This window comes from Oncorhynchus tshawytscha, linkage group LG32, assembly GCF_018296145.1.
Source record: "Oncorhynchus tshawytscha isolate Ot180627B linkage group LG32, Otsh_v2.0, whole genome shotgun sequence".
NCBI lineage: Eukaryota > Metazoa > Chordata > Actinopteri > Salmoniformes > Salmonidae > Oncorhynchus > Oncorhynchus tshawytscha.
The window spans coordinates 1997857-2018729 of record NC_056460.1 but is presented as its reverse complement, the minus strand read 5'-3'; the positions used below and the strand labels follow the sequence as shown (position 1 = coordinate 2018729).

The 20873-nt window shown below is 39.2% G+C and overlaps 1 protein-coding gene across 2 annotated transcripts; it reads left to right on the top strand.

The window, feature by feature from the left end:
• The first annotated feature begins 1463 nt into the window (after nucleotides 1-1463).
• Nucleotides 1464-20491, top strand: LOC112229364 (zinc finger protein 2 homolog). Of its 2 annotated transcripts, none has more exons than XM_042310836.1 (2): nucleotides 1464-2114; nucleotides 19005-20491. In XM_042310836.1, the coding sequence occupies exons 1-2, from the start codon at nucleotides 1745-1747 to the stop codon at nucleotides 20300-20302; spliced, it is 1668 nt and encodes a 555-aa protein (XP_042166770.1). In that variant the 5' UTR covers nucleotides 1464-1744; the 3' UTR covers nucleotides 20303-20491. The 2 variants fall into 2 exon arrangements, with proteins under 2 accessions (XP_042166770.1, XP_042166771.1); XM_042310837.1 differs by lacking the exon at nucleotides 19005-20491 and adding an exon at nucleotides 3376-3580.
• Nucleotides 20492-20873: the final 382 nt, after the last annotated feature.

Here is a 20873-nt window from a genome sequence, read left to right as displayed (position 1 = left end):
CATCTACATTATTTTTTATTTCACCTTTATTTAACCAGGTAGGCTAGTTGAGAACAAGCAGACAACACAGAGTTACACATGGAATAAACAATTAACAAGCCAATAAACACAGTAGAAAACAAAGGGGGGAGTCTATATACAATGTGTGCAAAAGGCATGAGGAGGTAGGCGAATAATTACAATTTTGCAGATTAACACTGGAGTGATAAATGATCAGATGGTCATGTACAGGTAGGGATATCGGTGTGCAAAAGAGCAGAAAAGTAAATAAATAAAAACAGTATGGGGATGAGGTAGGTGAAAATGGGTGGGCTATTTACCAATAGACTATGTACAGCTGCAGCGATCGGTTAGCTGCTCAGATAGCTGATGTTTGAAGTTGGTGAGGGAGATAAAAGTCTCCAACTTCAGCTATTTTTGCAATTCGTTCCAGTCACAGGTAGCAGAGTACTGGAACGAAAGGCGGCCAAATGAGGTGTTGGCTTTAGGGATGATCAGTGAGATACACCTGCTGGAGCGCGTGCTACGGATGGGTGTTGCCATCGTGACCAGTGAATTGAGGTAAGGCGGAGCTTTACCTAGCATGGACTTGTAGATGACCTGGAGCCAGTGGGTCTGGCGACAAATATGTAATGAGGGCCAGCCGACTAGAGCATACAGGTCGCAGTGGTGGGTGGTATAAGGTGCTTTAGTGACAAAACGGATGGCACTGTGATAGACTGCATCCAGTTTGCTGAGTAGAGTGTTGGAAGCCATTTTGTAGATGACATCGCCGAAGTCGAGGATCGGTAGGATAGTCAGTTTTACTAGGGTAAGCTTGGCGGCATGAGTGAAGGAGGCTTTGTTGCGGAATAGAAAGCCGACTCTTGATTTGATTTTCGATTGGAGATGTTTGATATGAGTCTGGAAGGAGAGTTTGCAGTCTAGCCAGACACCTAGGTACTTATAGTTGTCCACATATTCAAGGTCGGAACCATCCAGGGTGGTGATGCTAGTCGGGCATGCGGGTGCAGGCAGCGATCGGTTGAAAAGCATGCATTTGGTTTTACTAGCGTTTAAGAGCAGTTGGAGGCCACGGAAGGAGTGTTGTATGGCATTGAAGCTTGTTTGGAGGTTAGATAGCACAGTGTCCAATGACGGGCCGAAAGTATATAGAATGGTGTATTGTTACACCATGTAGGAGCAGTATAGACCTAGTCTGTTCATTATAAACATCTACATGATGTATTGTTACTCCATGTTGGAGCAGAATAGACCTACAGTAGCTGGCTACTGACTTAATTAAACTGCCTTAAATGTACTGTAGTAAACATTCGTTTTATTTGCACTAATCAACCAACACATGCCTGTCTTTGTATGTCTCAGTACAATAGTATTATTTAATTAAATCCATTTAAAATAATCTTTGTCTGAAAATAAAATATGATCCTCAACTGCGTTTCCTCTCCAGTCAGCGGATGTGCGTCTTCCAGGCGACGCTGCCATCGTGACGACTAATCTAGTGGACGGTTCTTCAGAAACAGCTCGTCACCTCGGTAGCCAACATAGTCGAAAGATTCAAGCTCTTAATACGCTTTCGGTCTATATTAGCTACTGTGTTTTAGACACACTTCTGTCGTATCTACTTGTTAACCTATTTAATTTAATATTACGTTATTTTGTATTAGTCAGCTATAGTAGCTGGCTGGTTAAGTTAGCACTAGCCTAGTCGCTAATGATAGCTAGCTAGCTAACATCCCCGAACATGAGCTCACTAAACTACCCCCCTCCTGTTAAAGAAGAGATCTGCTGGACGGAGAAAGAAGCTCTGGGGATGAACATTGTCGTGAAAGAGGAGAAGGAAGAAGAGGATGTTACTGTGAAACAAGAAGTAGAGGGTGAGACTGTTACAGTGAAAGAAGAAGAGAAAGACGTTTCAGTGAAAGAAGAGGAAGACGCGTTCAGAGTGAAAGAGGAGGATGTTGCAGTAAAAGAAGAGGAAGATGCAGTTTTTGGAGTGGAGGATGACGTGAAAGAAGATGAAGACGTTTTTGGAATGAAGGATGATGAGGGGGAGATTACTGTCACATTAGAGGAGGACGAAGAAGAGCAGACTGGAGATCTGATTAACACCAGTAAGTACAGTGAGTACTATCTTATAAAAGGGTGGGTATAATTTGAGGTACGTTCCAACAGGAATCCGTTCCAAAAACTTCGTAAATATCAAGGTTGCCAACAAACAACGCATACAGAGTCGTATAACAGTAGAATGAGATACCGGGTAGGAAGTGAGCTATGTAATTACGTTTTTCACTCACCACGTTTATTCGGAAAAATGTCTCTTCATTCTGGTAACATCTACCATTTCTCGTTCGTTGGTTTAGTAATTATTTCCGGTGTTCCTGCATTTGCCGGTGAACTCTGTTGCGCCTCAATTGGGGAATCGCTGTGGTTAAAATGTAACTAATGACCGCAAGCCCCAGTATTTTATTTGCTAGGTGGCTTGTACACAATTTTTTTTACCTATTTAACTGTATATACCTACTCGTACTACAGAAACATGCATTGTATTTTGCCAAGTTCTCTCTGTTAATCCTGTTTCCCAAATATAGCAGGTAACTTGTGTCTATGTCGATGTTGTTGAGTTCATCTTGCCTAGTTAAATAAATATTAAATAAATTAGAACATGTAAAATATATACTTTTACCTATTACAGGTAACCCCAAGATGCTTAATTCACTACAGCTGCTTTTGAATAACTTTCCAGTCGTTTTTGCTTTACATTCCGACTTTTGAACGTCTGTTTATTGGACATATATATTAGGATCTAATAAAAAAGAGCAACTTATGTAAAGCATCCTATCTGTTTTAAGGTTATAGTGTGTGTATATGTGTGTGTAGTGTAGGTCCTCTTGATGTCCACTAGATGTCAGCACAGCTTCAACATGTCACACCAGGTTCACAACATGTTTTCATGTGTAACAAATCAAGTTGAATTTGTCACATGTGCCGAATACTACATGTGTAGACCTTCCAGTGAAATGCTGAAATGAAGCCCTTAACCAACAATTTAGCTGTAAGAAAAATGTTTAGTAAAAAATAAGAAATAAAAGTAACACAATTAACGATCAGCAGTAAAATAAAAACAGGGAGCCTAAAAACATGGGGTACCGGTACAGAGTCAATGTGTGGGGGCACCTGTTAGTTGAGGTAATTGAGGTGTTCCTTTCAAGTCCAGTGGTGTAAATTACTTAACACAAATGTATTTAAACTACTCCACTACATTCTGTTTATCTGTTTTTTTTAAATCTGTACTTTTACTATTTCTGTTTCTTTACAACATTACATTTAACTTCACATTTCTAAAGAAAATAATATATTTTTTACTCCATACAGTTTCCCTGGCACCCAAAAGTACTTTTTGCATTTTGAATGCTAAGCCGGACAGGAAATGGTCCAATTCACACACTTATCAAGAGAACATCCCTGGTCATCCTTACTGCCTCTGATCTAGCAGACTCACTGAACACATGCTTCGTGTGTAAATTATGTCTGAGTGTTCCCATGGCTATTTCATAAATAAAAATACAAGAGAATTGTGCTATCTGGTTTGCTTAATATATGGAGGGTCAAATAATTTATACTTTTACCACTGATACTTAAGTGTCTTTTAGCAATGACGTTTACTTAGTATTTTACTGGGTGACTTTCACTTTTACTTGAGACATTTTCTATTAACATATCTTTACTTTTACTAAAGTATGACAGTTGGGTACTTTTTCAACCACTGTTCAAGATGTTTAGCACCCAGTACCCAACATTCACTTGGTGGCTTGATGTAGGAGTGCTGAACTAGGATCTGTTTAGCATTTGTGAGTAGAATGAATAACATTACTTTGACAGGGGGGGGGGTTCAGCATTCTTAGCCTGAGACATTTCATAAATGCGTACAGAGGAGAATTTTTCTACGATCAGCTTTGCCTAGATCATTCTGAATCAGTTGTCTCTGGAATAAGATTATATGGACAGGGGTGGGTTTGATCGTAGATCAGCACTCCTACTCAACACCAGTTGCTGTACCCTAACATTTTATAATCCAATTTCCCTTGCTGTCTATGTCCTTCTGGAACCCCACCTCAACATGTTTCTGTCAAGGCAACAAAAGCAAGTTGGCATGCTCTTGAAAGGAATTTAACTCACAACCTCTCCTTTGGGAATTCACCACCATATCTACTACTACACCTATTTCTAAACTCTTAACATGTGGCTTTCTTCAGGGGGACCAAGTCTAGGAACACCTTTGAATGGCCCCAGGTAAAAGTTGGCTTTTGCAGAGTATGGTTGTATTGTTACTCCACAGCAGAGTATGTTATCACATCTCTATTGAAATGGCATTTGAAACAAGGTGTCACTTCATTCTTGCTATTTGATGGGAACGAGCCCCTTTTCCCCAACATACTTCTTGTTTGCTCTTTCAGGCCCACAAAGGCAACAAGAAAGAAGTTGCTACCTTAACTGTTTCTCTGGGATTTGAACTCTCAAACTCTGGTTTGGGGAGCAATCATCATAACCACTACTCTACCAGACAGACGGAGACTAAATGTTGAGCGGTACTTAAAAATGCACACATCAAAGACAACATTTCAGAGGTTGGAGAATGGTGTGGGGGCTTGTACTTCTTGGGTCCACCAACCGTTCCTCAATCTTCTTCTGATGACTACAAGCATAGATTATGAATCTTCAAAACCTACACTATAGAATGGATGTGTTTAGGAATGGGGGAAGAAATTCGAAAGGGACATGTTTCCAATTACCAGCAAATAGACCCTAGAAATGTTATTCTATCATCTTAATATTGGAACTTTGGAACCTTCATTTGCCGACTACTGTCAATAAGCTATCATAACGTGGGTTTTTTCTTGGGGACAAGGTATCGGAAACGCTTTTGAATGGTCTACAAAGCATGCACCCAGGTCAAAGTTGGCTTTTTGCAGACAAGGATAATATTGTTACTCCACAACATAGTATGTTATCACAACTCTATTAAAAGGACATTCTATACAAGGTGTCACTTCAGTCCTTCTATTCTATGGGAACTAGCCCCTACCCCCCTACACACCTCAAGTTAGCTCTTTCATGCCAACAAAAGGCAACGTCAAAAATGGCTCTCTAAAAAATGCTCTCCTCAGATTTGAACTCTCAAAATCTGGTTTGGGGAGCAAACACCATAACCACTTCTCTACCAGAGAGACACTCTTTTTTTCTTTTTCAAATGCAGAGACTCCTTTTTCATTTTCCCACCTAACAACCTTACTCTAACCTTATTCTAAAATCGATTACGTTAATAGTTTCCCTCAATCTACACGCAATACCCTATGATGACAAAGTGAATATCGAGTTTATACATTTGAGCAAATTAATTACAAATAAAAAACAGAAATACCTTATTTACATAATGATTCTTCCCCTTTGCAATGAGCCTCAAATTGAGCTCCGGTGCATCCTGTTTCCATTGATCATCCTAGAGCTGTTTCTACAACTTGATTGGAGTACAGCTATGGTCAATTCAATTGATTTGACATGATTTGGAAAGGCAGGCGTTGCAGTTCGTTGCAGTTCGTTGCAAGGTCGTTGCAGTTGACAGTGCATGCCAGAGCAAAAACCAAGCCAAATCAAGTACATTTTATTTGTCACATGCGCCGAATACAACAGCTGTGGACATTACCGTGAAGGTCTTACTTACAAGCCCTTAACCAACAATGCAGGTTAAGAAATATCGTTAAGATTTTCGTAAAAATGTTCCTAAGTAAACTGAAGTCAAAAAATTAAATTACACCCATAAACACTTTGTTGCTTTAATGAATTTTGTCTTGCTGCTTTTTGTTCTATGTTGCTCTGTCTGTATGCTACGTCTTGCTTGTCCTATGTTGCTCTGTCTGTATGCTACGTCTTGCTTGTCCTATGTTGCTCTGTCTGTATGCTATGTCTTGCTTGTCCTATGTTGCTATGTCTTGCTTGTTCTATGTTGCTATTGTCTATATTGTAATTGTTTTTAATAACCTGCCCAGGGACTGCGGTTGAAAATTAGCAGGCTGGCTAAAACCGGCACTTTTACTGAAACGTTGATTAATGTGCACTGTCCCTGTAAAAATAAAAATAAACTCAAACTCAATAACACAAGACAATTACATAACAATAACGAGGCTATATACATGGGGTACCGGTACCGAGTCAATGTGTGGAGGTACAGGTTAGTTGAGGTCATTTGTAAAGTGACTTTGCATTTATAATTAACAGTGAGTAGCAGCAGTGTAAAAACACTGGGGGGGTGGGGGCTCATTGACTATTGTTTGGCCCTTCCTGTGACAACGCTTAGTATATAGGTCCTTGATGCCAGGAAGCTTTGACCCAGTAATGTACTGGGCTGTACACACTACCCTCTGTAGCGCCTTATGGCCAGATGCCCAGCAGTTGCCGTACCAGGCGGTTATACAACCTCTCAGGATGCTCTTGATGGTGCAGCTGTAGAACTTTTGAGGATCTGGGGATGGTCAGTCTCCTGAGGGGGAAAGGTTTTGTCGTGCCCGCTTCACAACTGTGTTGGTGTGTTTCGACCATGATAGTTTGTTGGTGATGTGGACACCAAGGAACTTGGAACTCTCGACTCGCTCCAATTCAGCTCTGTCAATGTTAATGGGGGCCTGTTCGGCTCTCCTTTTCCTAAAGTCCACGATCAGCCTCTTTGTCTTGCTCACATTGAGGGAGAGGTTGTTGTCATCAGGCCAGGAAGTCCTTAGGCATGTTTCCAGGGCTCAGGCCCTCTGGGAGGGGAGAGGGAGGAAGAGAGAGAGAGAATTAGAGGGTGCATGAGACAGGAGAAATACTCCAGATATAACAGATTGACCCTAGCCCTCTGACACAAACTTTTGCAACATAAATACTGGAGGCTGAGATACGAGGGGTAGGAAGACACTGTGGCCATGTCCTATGATTCCCCCGGACTGGGCCTATGATTCCCCCGGACAGGGCCTATGATCTAGTGGACCCTACCAGAAAACATTTAGTTACTTTTTGCATTTATTATGCTTTAAGTCTTACATATACACAAGAACAACACATTTCTCAATTTTGGTGAAAGTTGGACATTAGCTAACCACAACTTTCCTGTCAATGACATTCATGAACTATGACAACTATAACTTCACAATCTGACAGTGTGGGGTAGAGAAATTCCAACTAACGGGGGAAAAATTAACCAGGTTCTTTGTGTATATGCAGAACAGTATACAAATACACTAATAATACATCCAGTCTCTGGTTATAGGTGATACTTTCCATTCTGCCCTATTGTGACATTTGACCCCTTGCAAAGGGCCTTAAATTTCCACATTCTGGATGACATCCTGCTGAACTTTCATTGTTTGATCTAGCGTGTGAATTTTTTTCCCCCCTCTCACTTGTCCCACGTGGGCCGACCTACGGTGCAGTTAGATGGAAAGGTGCTACTTGATGTAGACATGACGTGTGATTTGGCATGAGGGGAAATGTCAATCAATGACAATTGAAATTGCTCATTTATTCTGCACATTGCTATATTTGTTCATGTAGACATTGAATATGTGTGGGTGATGCATTTCATTTGTAGTCTTTCTTAATTTGTCCTTTTGAAATATATTTTAACGAGTTAAGGATCTTGAGTCCCAATTGGGAACCAGCCCTCCCACCGTCAGCTGGAATGTGGCGCATGGAACGCAAAAAATATTCTTTAAAATATTTAACCTCCACACATTAACAAGTCCAATAGCTCAAATGAAAGATAAACAACTTGTTTATCTAGCCAGCAAGTCAGATTTCTAAAATGTTTTACGGCAAAAACATAGCACATATTTATGTCAAACCACCACCGAAGACACACCGAAGACCAAGCTAATTTCCATAGCCAAATTGAACAAAATATGCAATCACCAAACGCAGGATTAAAAGAAAAATAATTTCACTAACCTTTTGAAATCTTCATCAGATGACAGTAATATAACATGTTACACAGTACATTTATGTTTTTTTCAATAATATGCTATATATATCCATAAATCTCTGTTTACAATGACGCCATGTTCAAAAAAATGCTACTCGAATGTCCGGAGAAATGCGATAGCTCTGGCATATGCCATCAGCTAACATGGAATACACAACATAAACTTAGACTAAATATGCATGTTCTACATATATATAGAAAGATACACTTCTTCTAAATGCAATCGCTGTGTTACATTTATTTTTAACGTTACAGATTTCGTTCACTAGGCTATAATATGAGTCGGCGCTCAGGAATTAGCATTTTGGCTCCTCTATCTCGGAGTCCACAGAAACCCATAATAAACGCATAAATATTCCCTTACCTTTGCTGTTCTTCCATCAGAAGACGTGGAAGGGTTTATACTTACCAAAAACAGCTTTAGTTTGGAAGTCTGTGTCTTTCGGTGATCAAACACGACATATTCCGGTTGAAATGCGGCCAATAAGTCGAGTGGATGCGCACCAAAACGTCGAAATTACATATTATATGTTGACTAAACTTGTCAAACTATGTTCAGAACACAGCATTAGCATGTTATATAGCTTCACAGCAATTCTCAGGACGATCAGAAACACACGAGTCGTTTAATCAATCTTGGAAGAAAGACATCACCCGAGCAGAACGCGCATGAGAGTAACCTGTTTCCTCGCGCGACCGAAAGGTTTCGGCCCGCCAAAACTCTCGTGAGCGCGCGATTCTCACAATGGGAAGCCCCATTGAAAGCAGACATCGCGCTGAAGAGATAGAAACTGTTCCCAGGACTGTAGGTGCTTGGGAAGGGTGGGGGTGATGACGTCAAAGTTGGGCCAGCTTTTATGATGACGAGAGAGTTTGGGAGAATGAGTGCCCTGAGAGTTCTGCTTTACATAGAGACATAATTTAAATGGTTTTAGAAGCTTTAGAGTGTTTTCTATTCAATAATAATTTTTATATGCATATATTAGCAATTTTTGACATATTTTTTTTCTGTTTACTATGGGCACGCAATTCTTCCAAAGGGGGCAGTAATCAGCCCTATCTTTATTAACCTCATTTGGTGGGATGTCTGTAAGAAATCACTTATTATGATCAATATTTCAATTTAGTGTAATGACATCAAACACTCACTTCTCCTGAAGGGCGTACATAATATGATTCACTATTCGCCATAAATGTAAAAGCATTAGATTGGCCCAAAAGGAGTTTCTACCATATTTCCTGTTCATGCAGAGAATTGAAAGGGGGTACTTTGGGAGAACTGAGATGTTTGATACAAATTACTGAGCAACTCCTTCCTCCCTCCTTGAAGTAATCATTGCTTAGACAGGAATGGGCAGGGCTCCACCCCATCTAGTCATTTCTAATCAGTGATTACATCTAGGGAGGACAAAAGGAGGGATATATGTAAAGATTGAGCGAGCCTCTACTGTCTGCTACACAACCCAATCCTGTTATTTGCATATAATATACTTTTGACCTCTCACCTGTATATTGTCTGTAACCATTCCACATATATCTTGTACAGTGGAACCACTTGAGCCTCTGCCTCGTCCACATCAGCAATAACTCATTACTCCTACTCCAGGTAAATACATTAGCATGAAGTTTGATACCCATATGACCCCACTCAACCCCAGGGGCCAAGTGTTAACATTCAATCTAGCCTGGGGCCTTACGTATCAAGTGTCTCAGAGTAGGAGTGATCAGTTTAGCAGTTTACAACAAAAATAAGATTATAGACACATCCTAGATCAGCAATTACTCTGAGATGATTTGTGGATGAAGTCCCAGGTCCCCCTCTGTCCATTGTTATGTTGTTCATTTGGATCTTAACATGGCTATTGGGGGCCCTAACCAATATTTGGCTTGGGGGCTGCCCACCTCGCTGGCAAAATGTTGTAGTGCCCTCCCCCCTCTTGACGGTGGAGAGAGATGTAAATAATTCAGCAATTTCAATTGTGGCCATTTTGCAGGGAAAGGTTTATAGAATGGAGCAGAGAAAATGTGCAGTATTACAGTGAATTTGCTGCAATTCTACACATTTTGCCAAGATTTATGCAGTGTTAACCATATCTGAGTGAGAGTGACTAACACAATCATTGGGGGGGCCTCCTGGAGGTCAGGGCCCTTGGGCACATGCCCCTGCGTGCCCAGTCGGTATCGGGCCATTATTACAAGAAGTTTAGATAACTGGCTAGACTAACTTACCAATCGACATTTTTGTAGCTGACATGGCTAATTGTGACTCAGTGACTGGCAATATTTGTTCTGATATTTACTGCATACATTTTAGGATTGTGTGTTTTGTATTGTTAGGTATTACTGCATTCTTGGAGCTAGAAACCAACATTTTGCTGCCTGTACGATAACATATGTGTATGTGACAAACTTTTATTTGATAACCAACTGCTGATTCACAACAAAATCTCTAAATGTCACCTTGTGTATTTCACTATTGTAACACAACAGTAAGTGACCGCTGATAAAAAATGTATAATGATAATAATGGTCGGTGGCCCCCTGGCTACTGCTTATGTGGATTATGCCTGTAGCCCACTGTGGTTATGCGTCATAGTGCAATTCCATCCTCACTGGAAGTAATCATTGCTTAGACATGATTGGGCAAGTTATGTATGTAGAAATGATCATTGATTACAGGGGGGATATGGTTTTAAAAAAAATACTATTGTAATTCACTTTCAGTCCATGTTCTTTACATTCAATGTCAAATTCTGTATACTGATTATTTCCATTCAAAAAGAAGTAACTGATGTAGAATGTAACAGGTATCAATTTAATTCTGAATTGACTCCAATCTAGCTTGATTTTAGAATAAGGTTGTGTTAGAGGAATTTAATTCCTGTATGTTTTAATACCTCACCATCTGTTGTGTCATCGATTTCTCCAGAGTCCTGGAAATAAGGCCTCGTACACAGGGAATTAGACGACAGCCACATAAAACTAAAACAGTCACATCAGGTGAATGTAGCCCATAACACAGTGATCATAACAATTTTCCATTTTCCAAACGTACTGTCAAACCAAGTAGTCAGATAAGTATCCACCCCAGAGTTTTCTGCCAAACCGTGAGCCAGGGTGGTCAAACCAGCTGAGGCTTCGGTCACTGATTCGTCCGGAGCTGTGTCATTTGGGACGAAAGTACAAAACATGGTCCCGAAGATCACGCCATCCTTGACCATCCTCCCTTTTCAGCCAATAACATATCTAATGCAATTCTATTCTGCCAAGCCATCAGGCTGGTTGCTTCAGTCTGTTCTGCCAAACCTTTAATAGCATCTCTGGTATAATTGATAAAGCGCTGTTGATTATAATAAATATAATTAATCCAGTCCACGTTCTTATTGAGAGTAGACCACCAGAAAATGCTTGATTCTAATCCTGCTAGGATCTGATTTCTTGCTTTGAACTCATCTGGCACCCCCCGTGAAACCCCAATGTTAACAATATATACTCTGTCGTCAAAAGACACCTCTTTTCTCCCGTTTGGCTAACTTCATGTCTTGGTGTTGAATGAGTGTGAAAGGCATTCTCAAATGTACAAGGGCACATAATCCTGTCCAATCTGTCGGTAATACTCGGCCATAACGTCATTCCCCCACACAACCACCACCAAATGTGAGCCCTGGGCCTCCTTATCTTACTGAAATCCCCCCACTGAGACATCCTTCCCAATCCCACTCTCATTTCCTTACTCTTTTGTTTCAGTGATCTTTTGAGATGCTTTGGTAATATCAAAGTTCCCTCGTCTAGCACATGAGTCAAGTTACCCCCCTTGGCCTTCTCCGGGGGATCATGGTGGATCAGGACTATGGCCCCTACAATTAAACAGCTCAGGACGGTCAGCGCACATGTGAAGCCCCACCCTCTCCCCGAGAACACATCACTAGCAAGAGCCAGACACACTTTCACTTCTATGAACAAAAACGGGGATGAAATGACAGAAAGGAGATCTTCATTCGAGAGATGGCCCCCGGAATTCTGTTAATTCCAGTTCTTCTCTCAAACACTGTTATTGTTCGACAGTGTCAAAGTGTCTTACCCTCCCGCTGTGTGATATGAATCCGGGTAGCTCTTTCAGCTAGCTGTCACCAGGAGTCCTTGGTATGGTCCCCCCAACAAGTCTCAGGGACTGGATTGAGTGACTTCACCTTGTAATTCACCTGTAATGCATAAAATCCTGGACATACAGGCTTGGTTAACAAACAGTTTCTCATGTTTTATCTTTAACTTCTATGCCTATTTGTTAGCTAAATTTTTTTTTTTATTATTTGTTTATTATCCAATAGGCCACTAAGTGTCCTATTCTAGACCACAAACTTACCCATCCCCCTTTTGATACCTGGCTCTGCCCAGGTAACAACCTTATCTACCCTAAATAATGACTTAGGTAGGATTAGTAAATTATCCTTATGTTCTGACATTATCATGTATGTCCAATTCTCCCTTGAGCATCCATTCATATCAATCCTGTATAAATTCTCTGTTCTTAAATAAAAATATTTACCGATTTAAACAGTAACCCCTTTCTCTCCAATCTCTCAAATACCACTAAGCGTCTCACTGTTTGACTTTATCTAAAATCATTGATTTTAGAAAAAACATGTCTGAGTGGCAATCTCTAAAGTCCTTACATTTCCTTAATCAATCTATCTTAATCCTAAATCATCGCAGATGTCCTATATTCCTGTTAAATTTAATACTATTTAAAAAACCTAATAGTCAAACAAAGCCCAAACAAATGCTAACCATCTCAAAATCCTTCCTACACTAACAAGCTCTTTCCTTCCGGGATCCACAGTATTCTATCTGACAATAACATGAATTAACCTTAAATCAGTTTCATCAATAATTTAATATATGTTACATAGTGTGGAATACCTTATCTACAGTAATTTATCACCCCTAAGAACTGAAACGTATTTTTCTATGTAATTTCCTGCCCTATTGGCTTAATATATCTCCTATCCAAAACTCAATGTATCTTATCTCCCCATATTTATTCTCAATTATAAATAGGATTTTTTTTCTGTTGTAATACCAAATCAATAATAGCCAATTCAAAAACTTCACAGCTAATGTTGTAAAACAGAATCCTGAACCACTTTCTCATTTGCGGTTCAAACTATAATTCTAACCCAAAACTAAAACTCCATTATAATTAATTTACCTTAAAACTAGTAACCCAAATGACCACAAATTCATTATACAAATGGCTCTCCCTGAGGCTGATCAGACCCCAAAGATAGCCATGATAAGGTCACAGGTCATACCACCCTTTTATAGTCATGTTCCATACCACATTAGACATATTAAAGAACCTGTGAACCTATCCTTAAAATCAAAATTCACTTGTGTAATTAAAACTCGTAAAATAAAAACTCATAAAGTTCCATATGTGAGTGTACCCCTTTAAGATATCTTGTCTCTGGGAACAGGGAAATCCCCTTAACCCAAACGTTTACTACAAAAATGAAACCTAATAATTATGATAATCCCTTCAAATCATTCGTTGTAAATCCCTTGATGTTTCATGTAACTCATTCAGTCTATCTCCAAATTGTCGCCCCAAAATATTTTATACACTGCCATACACTCAAACCACTGTGATAAACGTGCACTGTCCCTTTAAAATAAGACATTCCTAGCCAGCCATACCCTATTGTAGATATTTCATTGTTCCCCGTAATGAAAACAGACAATGTTTAGAATACGTTTACTTCTTGTTCGAATTCACTGGCGTTACCTAACCAAAAATCAATACTCGGGAAACAATCACAACTTTTTTGATTAAACTATTCTTACCTACCTATATTATAGCCAAATATAGCCCAATGGAACACCTAGCAATTCTGTTGCTAGCTGTAGCATCTTTTCAGACTATCCTTATGATATTCAGCTCCCTTTTTAAAAATGTATTTGGAACTTTTAGCCACTTTTGAAAAGTAACTCAAAGCTATAATGCACGCATTTTCCCTCTAAATGCCACAACCCATTTTCTCTGTCATAATTTGAGGAACGTTGTTGTGTAGCCAACGTAAAATGACGCCGCAAGTCAGCCTGCCTCTGTAAAATATATATTCCCTATTCAGATTGAGTTCTGCTTTAAATTCTATCGACAAAGTAAAACCAACCAAACTTCTCAACTTTCTATACCCTAACATTTAAACGTACCATTTTCTGTGCTAAATTTATCGTATGTCAGTCGATTAATAAAAAAATATAACATCCTGGTAGCACAAAACTGTATCGTATCTCTCCGTTATTCCCCACATTTAATCAGGTTTAGGTGACTTTCTCTTCTATGATACATTTATTTAAATACAACTCCCATCTCAATACATTATTCTAGCAGATCATTTTGGGCAAAATAGCGTATTACATCGAAATTGTCTCGCCATTATTTTTAATGGCTTTTTTCAATTCAATCTAAACATATAAGCCGTTCAGTTCATATCTTATACAAACACTAGCGACCGTATTTTTTCAGGCAAAACATACAAATAGATGAATTACAATCTAAAATCAATTTTAGTCTATTGGTTTCAAAGCTGAAATACGAACCTTAGTGTCCCGCTATTAAAATGATTGAGTTTCCCTGCCAATAACTATATTATTATAATTGTCTGTAGTCGCAAACTTCGACACCGAGAATTCCCAGAAAATAGTCCTAATTTAAAAGTCTAAGCTTTTCCCCAGCGAGGATTCTCCGTTTTAGCGTCTCCAATATCCAACCAAGTTCCCCCTCGACTGGGAGCCCGTTGGGCACGGCGATACTGCCCTCTTCTGTCCATTCTCTGTGTATATATTTCTATGACCTATGTAGGTGTATTTATCGTTACACAGTACACAGTTGCTCTTCTGTCTGACTGTGTGTGTCTCTTTAATGATAATCAATGTGTATGGGATTCTATATGTATTTCTCCTTTCTGGAAACTTTGTCAATAGATTTGACTTTTGATCGGACATTACATTTCACCCGTATAATATTCTCCTTGGGACTTTCAACATTAATATCTCATATCTCACTACTCTAGACTAGGTTTCCCTCTCCTCCTCTTTGGATATTAATTTCTTTCAGCATTGAACAGGTTAAATTTTTCTGTTCGCCCTGCCTTCTCACCAAGCCTAATTTATCCTCACCTGTTTTAATATATCTATCTGCTACTTCTTCATAGTCAGACTACTTCCCATATACAGATAGACTACTTAGGTTAACTTTATTTAGGTATGTCTTTTTAATTAATGGCTATCCTATTTGTACAGAACGACCGTCCCATCTAACAATACGTACTATATCCCTTCCTTAATAACCTTCCGGCTTGCAAAACCAGGATTTATTAAGTTCTAGTTTATTTATGGTAGTGCACCTTACCACAGTTAATTTCAGACCTGTTTCCTTCCTATCGATTTTGGTTAAAACACAAAGTAGAAACCCATTGTATTTGTTCAGAATATTCAAGCACCTATCATTGATTAAATCCAAACTCCTTTAGAACATTTAATCAAAAATATCCGAAATAATTCCTCCCAAATTCGAGAATAAAGGCTACTGACCTTGCTGCCGACTGGGAAAAGCACTGTTCGTTGGATCTAGTCCCTGTCGGTCTGGGGTGTACACCGGCCTGGTCTTTTCACCCTCAATTCAGAGGCCAGGTCTTAAATAATGGGACCCAACCCGCTCGTGCACGATTTTTGGCGTACTACCTTCAGATGGCAGGGACGGATATTTAGATCCGGCGTTCGAAGGACCAATTGTTACAGGAATTAAATTCCTCTATGTTTTAATACCCAATTCAAATTAAACACTCTGTCAATTCATAAGAATTTGTAAGGCTCTTATTTGTATAAAATGGACAGAGACCCGTCTTTAAAATCAACCAGCATCATTTATTCTCGAGAGTACTGCCCATGATGCATTTTACCACAGGTTATAAACTGAAAAGGACGTCAGCGTTTTCTAACTGTTCCGTCTCTTCTTGACACTGGTACAAAGGCTGTATAGTTCTCAAGCCTTCCCACATCGTCTAGAGCCAAGGTCAGCCTGTGTAGATAAGCATTCTAGCCAGTCTGGCGATATAGTTCATTAATTTCTACCGAGGAACAGACAGTCATTGTTCTAATTCTTGATTATATTTACACACATTATATTCAGTACTAGGATTTATTTTTATTTTTATCATACATATACAGTAACATAATAGTATTCTGATTAGTCAGTCCTGATTGAAATGTATACATAATTAGTCATTATTGATAAAAATTCCCTTAACAGGTTGTTAGGTAATAGCATTGGAAAAAGAAAAAGGAGTCTCTGCATTTAAAAAAAAAAAGAGTCTGTCTCTCTGGTAGAGTAGTGGTTATGGTGTTTGCTCCCCAAACCAGAGTTTGAGAGTTCAAATCTGAGAGCATTTTTAGAGAGCCATTTTTGATGTTGCCTTTTGTTTGCATGAAAGAGCTAACTTGAGGTGTGTAGGGGGGTAGGGGCTAGTTCCCATCAAATAGAAGGGCTGAATTGACACCTTGTATAGAATGTCCTTTTAATAGAGTTGTGATAACATACTATGTTGTGGAGTAACAATATTATCCTTGTCTGCAAAAAGCCAACTTTGACCTGGGGGCATGCTTTGTAGACCATTCAAAAGCGTTTCCGATACCTTGTCCCCAAGAAAAAACCCACATGTTATGATAGCTTATAGACAGTAGTGTTAAAGTAATGTTCTTCATTCTACTCACAAATGCTAAACAGATCCTAGTTCAGCACTCCTATTTCAAGCCACCAAGTGAATGTTGGGTATTGGGTGCTAAACGTCCTGAACAGTGGTTGAAAAAGTACCCAATTCTCATAATTGAGTATAAGTAAAGATTTGTTAATAGAAAATGTCTCAAGTAAAAGTGAAAAGTCACCCAGTAAAATACGAAGTAAACGTCATTGCTAAAAGATACTCAAGTATCAGTGGTAAAACTATAATTGATTTGACCTTTCATATATTAAGCAAACCAGACAGCACAATTCTCTTGTATTTCTATTTAAGAAATAGCCATGGGAACACTCAGACATAATTTACAAATGAAGCATGTGTTTAGTGAGTCCGCTAGATCAGAGGCAGTAGGGATGACCAGGGGCACAAACTCTGCAGTTGTTGAACTAGTGTGTGATTTTTAAAAGGGCATTCTACACTTGAATATGTTTTTGTACTGTATGAATTGTTCATGACGTCCTCCAGGGATGTTTCACATTTTCCTGTTGAAAAGTGATATATAAATACAGTAAAGTATAAACGCACTAAAGGGAAACAAATAAATGTTTTGAGGAAAATAGTTTTTTAGACAACTGCAAACTAGAAGGAGTGAGTGATGTCATAGTAAGGCATTCAAGGAGTTTGCTTGATGGGAAGTCGTGATGTCATCCAATAGGCGACTGATCTTCATGTGAATATTCATTATTCTTTTTAAAATCCTTCATGTTCTGTCAAGTTGGTTGTTGATCACATTGCTAGGAAGCCATGTTCAAGTTTTGCCATAGACCTTCAAAGCAATTTAAGTCCTAACTGTTACTAGGCCACTCGGGAACATTCAATGTCATCTTGGTAAGCTCCTCCAGTGTAGATTTGGCCTTGTGGTTTAGGTTATTGTCCTGTTAGGACAGTTTTTTTGTAGTCAGATCTCTGAAATGCACTCTACCTACGTAACATTTAGTGTCTCCTTTTGTTACGCTGGGAAAACCTTTTTCATGGGCACATAAATCCTAAATCATTTCAGAGTTTGCTAAATCCAATGGTTCTAACCGAGAGTCACCTTAACTTTATTGACAACACCCCAATGGATACTGTCATTAATATGGTTATTCAATAATTACACATCATTTTTAATACTGTAGCTGTTTAGTTAGTCACATGTTCAACTATCATCAGCTGATCCAGGAAATCATTTTCTGAATGCCAGTCAAATGACAAACATCACAACATGCAGCAACAATCAAAGTGCTTCTTCATTCATTACTCTGGTAAAGACAGTTATGTCGTGCTCCACATTGGATCCAACATCCCTAACAAATTGATGTTTATAATGTGTTATTGTCTGCTTGATTTATAGTAGGGTCTCGTTAGTCTGTTTGGAGACAGAGATACTTTTCTCATAATGTGTAGAGAACCTTTCCTTGATGGACAGGCTATTGTACAACACACAGAGCTATTGTCCTTTATTCAGGAAATTTAGAATGACTACAGAGTAGCCTAGTGGGATTATTCCCAAAATTATCTGGTTATGAAATGTCATGACAAAGAAATTTTAGTTTCCATGTTTCACCTGAACAATGAAATTATTTATAGTCCTAGGTCTGTTGTTGTTAGGTGAAGTTATGGGTCCTACAGTGGGTGTATGTTGTTGTTAGGTGAAGTTATGGGCCAATTTGTTAAACACTTAATGTGCAAAGCCTCATTGTCAGGCTGATGGCAAAGCTAGCCAACGAGAATATTACTGGTTTAAGTATTTTTTAAGTATAAAGCAGTTGATTTGCGACAATAACAGAAACATATTAAGCAGGTGTTTCAAGCGAGCCTTACAATTATAATCCAAAAGTAGTGTGAAATGCACTCATTAGCAGGGAGGACTTTCTGCAACCAAATTGTGTGCGCTTTGCCCTGGTGCCGCAATTTTAGCAAACACAGAGAGGGGCCTATGTTGGAGCCTAAAGGTCGTCTGGCACACTGTTTAGGATTTCAACAACTTGAATAACTTATTTCTAGCCTACAATCATCGATGTTACTACTAATGTGAAAACAAGACTACATCTGACTATTGTTGCTATCTTGACTTTCAAATTTAACAGACGTCAATTGTTGTACAACTTCATGGGTAAGCTCTGGGCATCACCTTTTACCTCAAGTAAACAGTGGATTTCTGCTGTTGTGGGCCTTTAAGAATCTGTCTGACTTTGTCGTTCACACAGGAGAGAGACGGGACAATCGTGGATCCTCTGGGGAGCCTCAACAACATCATGATGCTGATGAGGCAGAGAAGAGTCTCTCCAGATCAGAACTCCTCAAGAAACACCAACATAAAACCACAGGGAAGAGAACTCACTGCTGCTCTGACTGTGGGAAAAGATTCAACTCTTCATCAAACCTTAAAATACATCAAAGAATTCACACAGGAGAGAAACCTTACAGCTGTGATCAATGTGGGAAAAGTTTTACTCTGCTACACACCCTGAAATCACACCAGAGATCACACACAGGAGAGAAACCCTATAGCTGTGATCAATGTGGGAAGAGTTTTACAACATCTAGCAATCTAACTATACACCAGAGAACACACACAGGAGAGAAACCCTATAGCTGTGATCAATGTGGGAAGAGTTTTACTTCATCTAGCTATCTAACTATACACCAGAGAACACACACAGGAGAGAAACCTTACGCCTGTGATCAATGTGGGAAGAGATTTATTCTGCTACAAACCCTGAAGTCACACCAGAGAATACATTCTGGAGAGAAACCTTTTGGCTGTTATCAATGTGGGACAAGTTTTTCTCAGCTTAGCAGCCTGATAGTACACCAGCGTGGACACACAGGAGAGAAACCTTTTAGCTGTGATCAATGTGGGAAGGGTTTTACTACATCTAGCCGTCTAACTATACACCAGAGAACACACACTGGAGAGAAACCTTATTGCTGTGATCAATGTGGGAAGAGTTTTACTCAGCTAAGCAACCTGATAGTACACCAGCGGGGACACACAGGAGAGAAACCTTATAGCTGTGATCACTGTGGGAAGGGTTTTACTACATCTAGCTGTCTAACTATACACCAGAGAATACACACAGGAGAGAAACCTTATGGCTGTGATCACTGTGGGATGACTTTTATTGGGCTTCAAACCCTGAAATCACACCAGAGAACACACACTGGAGAGAAACCTTTTAGCTGTAATCAATGTGGGAAGAGTTTTACCACAGCTAGCTGTCTAACTAAACACCAGAGAACACATACTGGAGAGAAACCTTTTGGCTGTGATCAATGTGGGAAGAGTTTTTCTCACCCAAGCAGCCTGATAGTACACCAGAGAACACACACAGGAGAGAAACCTTATAGCTGTGATCAATGTGGGAAGAGTTTTTCCACATCTTGTTATCTAACTATTCACCAGAGAACACACACAGGGGAGAAATCTTATAGCTGTGATCAATGTGGGAAGAGATACTCTGATAAAAGGTCTCTGATTAAACATCAGAAAATACATACATGAAGAAGTTGTTTCATGATATCAATGTCACAATGTAGAATGTTTTAACATTGTCGTAGCAATATTTGAATGAATGTCAATGTAGAATGAACCCTGAACGTTTGTCCCCTGTTCAGTTGATATTAGCCTCAGCGGAAAAATCCAGGCTCTGAATTGAAAGAGTACTATTTATGTGATTTAACAAAAAGTGACCATTGTGTTACACTTACCACGTTGGTGGCCCACTTGAATCAAAACGCAACACTTCAACATGTTTCGGTTTTCAATATATCCTGAACTTTTTGCATATTGGTTATTGATTTCGACATGTTAAAACTGTGTTTTGACATTGCGCTATTCCAATTTAGCAAAATGTCATTGAAAAGACGTTGAAAATAGGACTATGTTCGGTTGTAGTTGAAAGTGAAAGTTGAAAAAATGTCTTTTCGGGTTGTTTTTTCAATGACTGGAAAACAACTTAATTTCAACATACTTGCAGCAAAAACACATGGACACAGTATAATACATTGGTCTATAATCAATTTTCTTAAAAATCCTACATCACTCCAGTATTTCTTTACAACATTCAAATTCT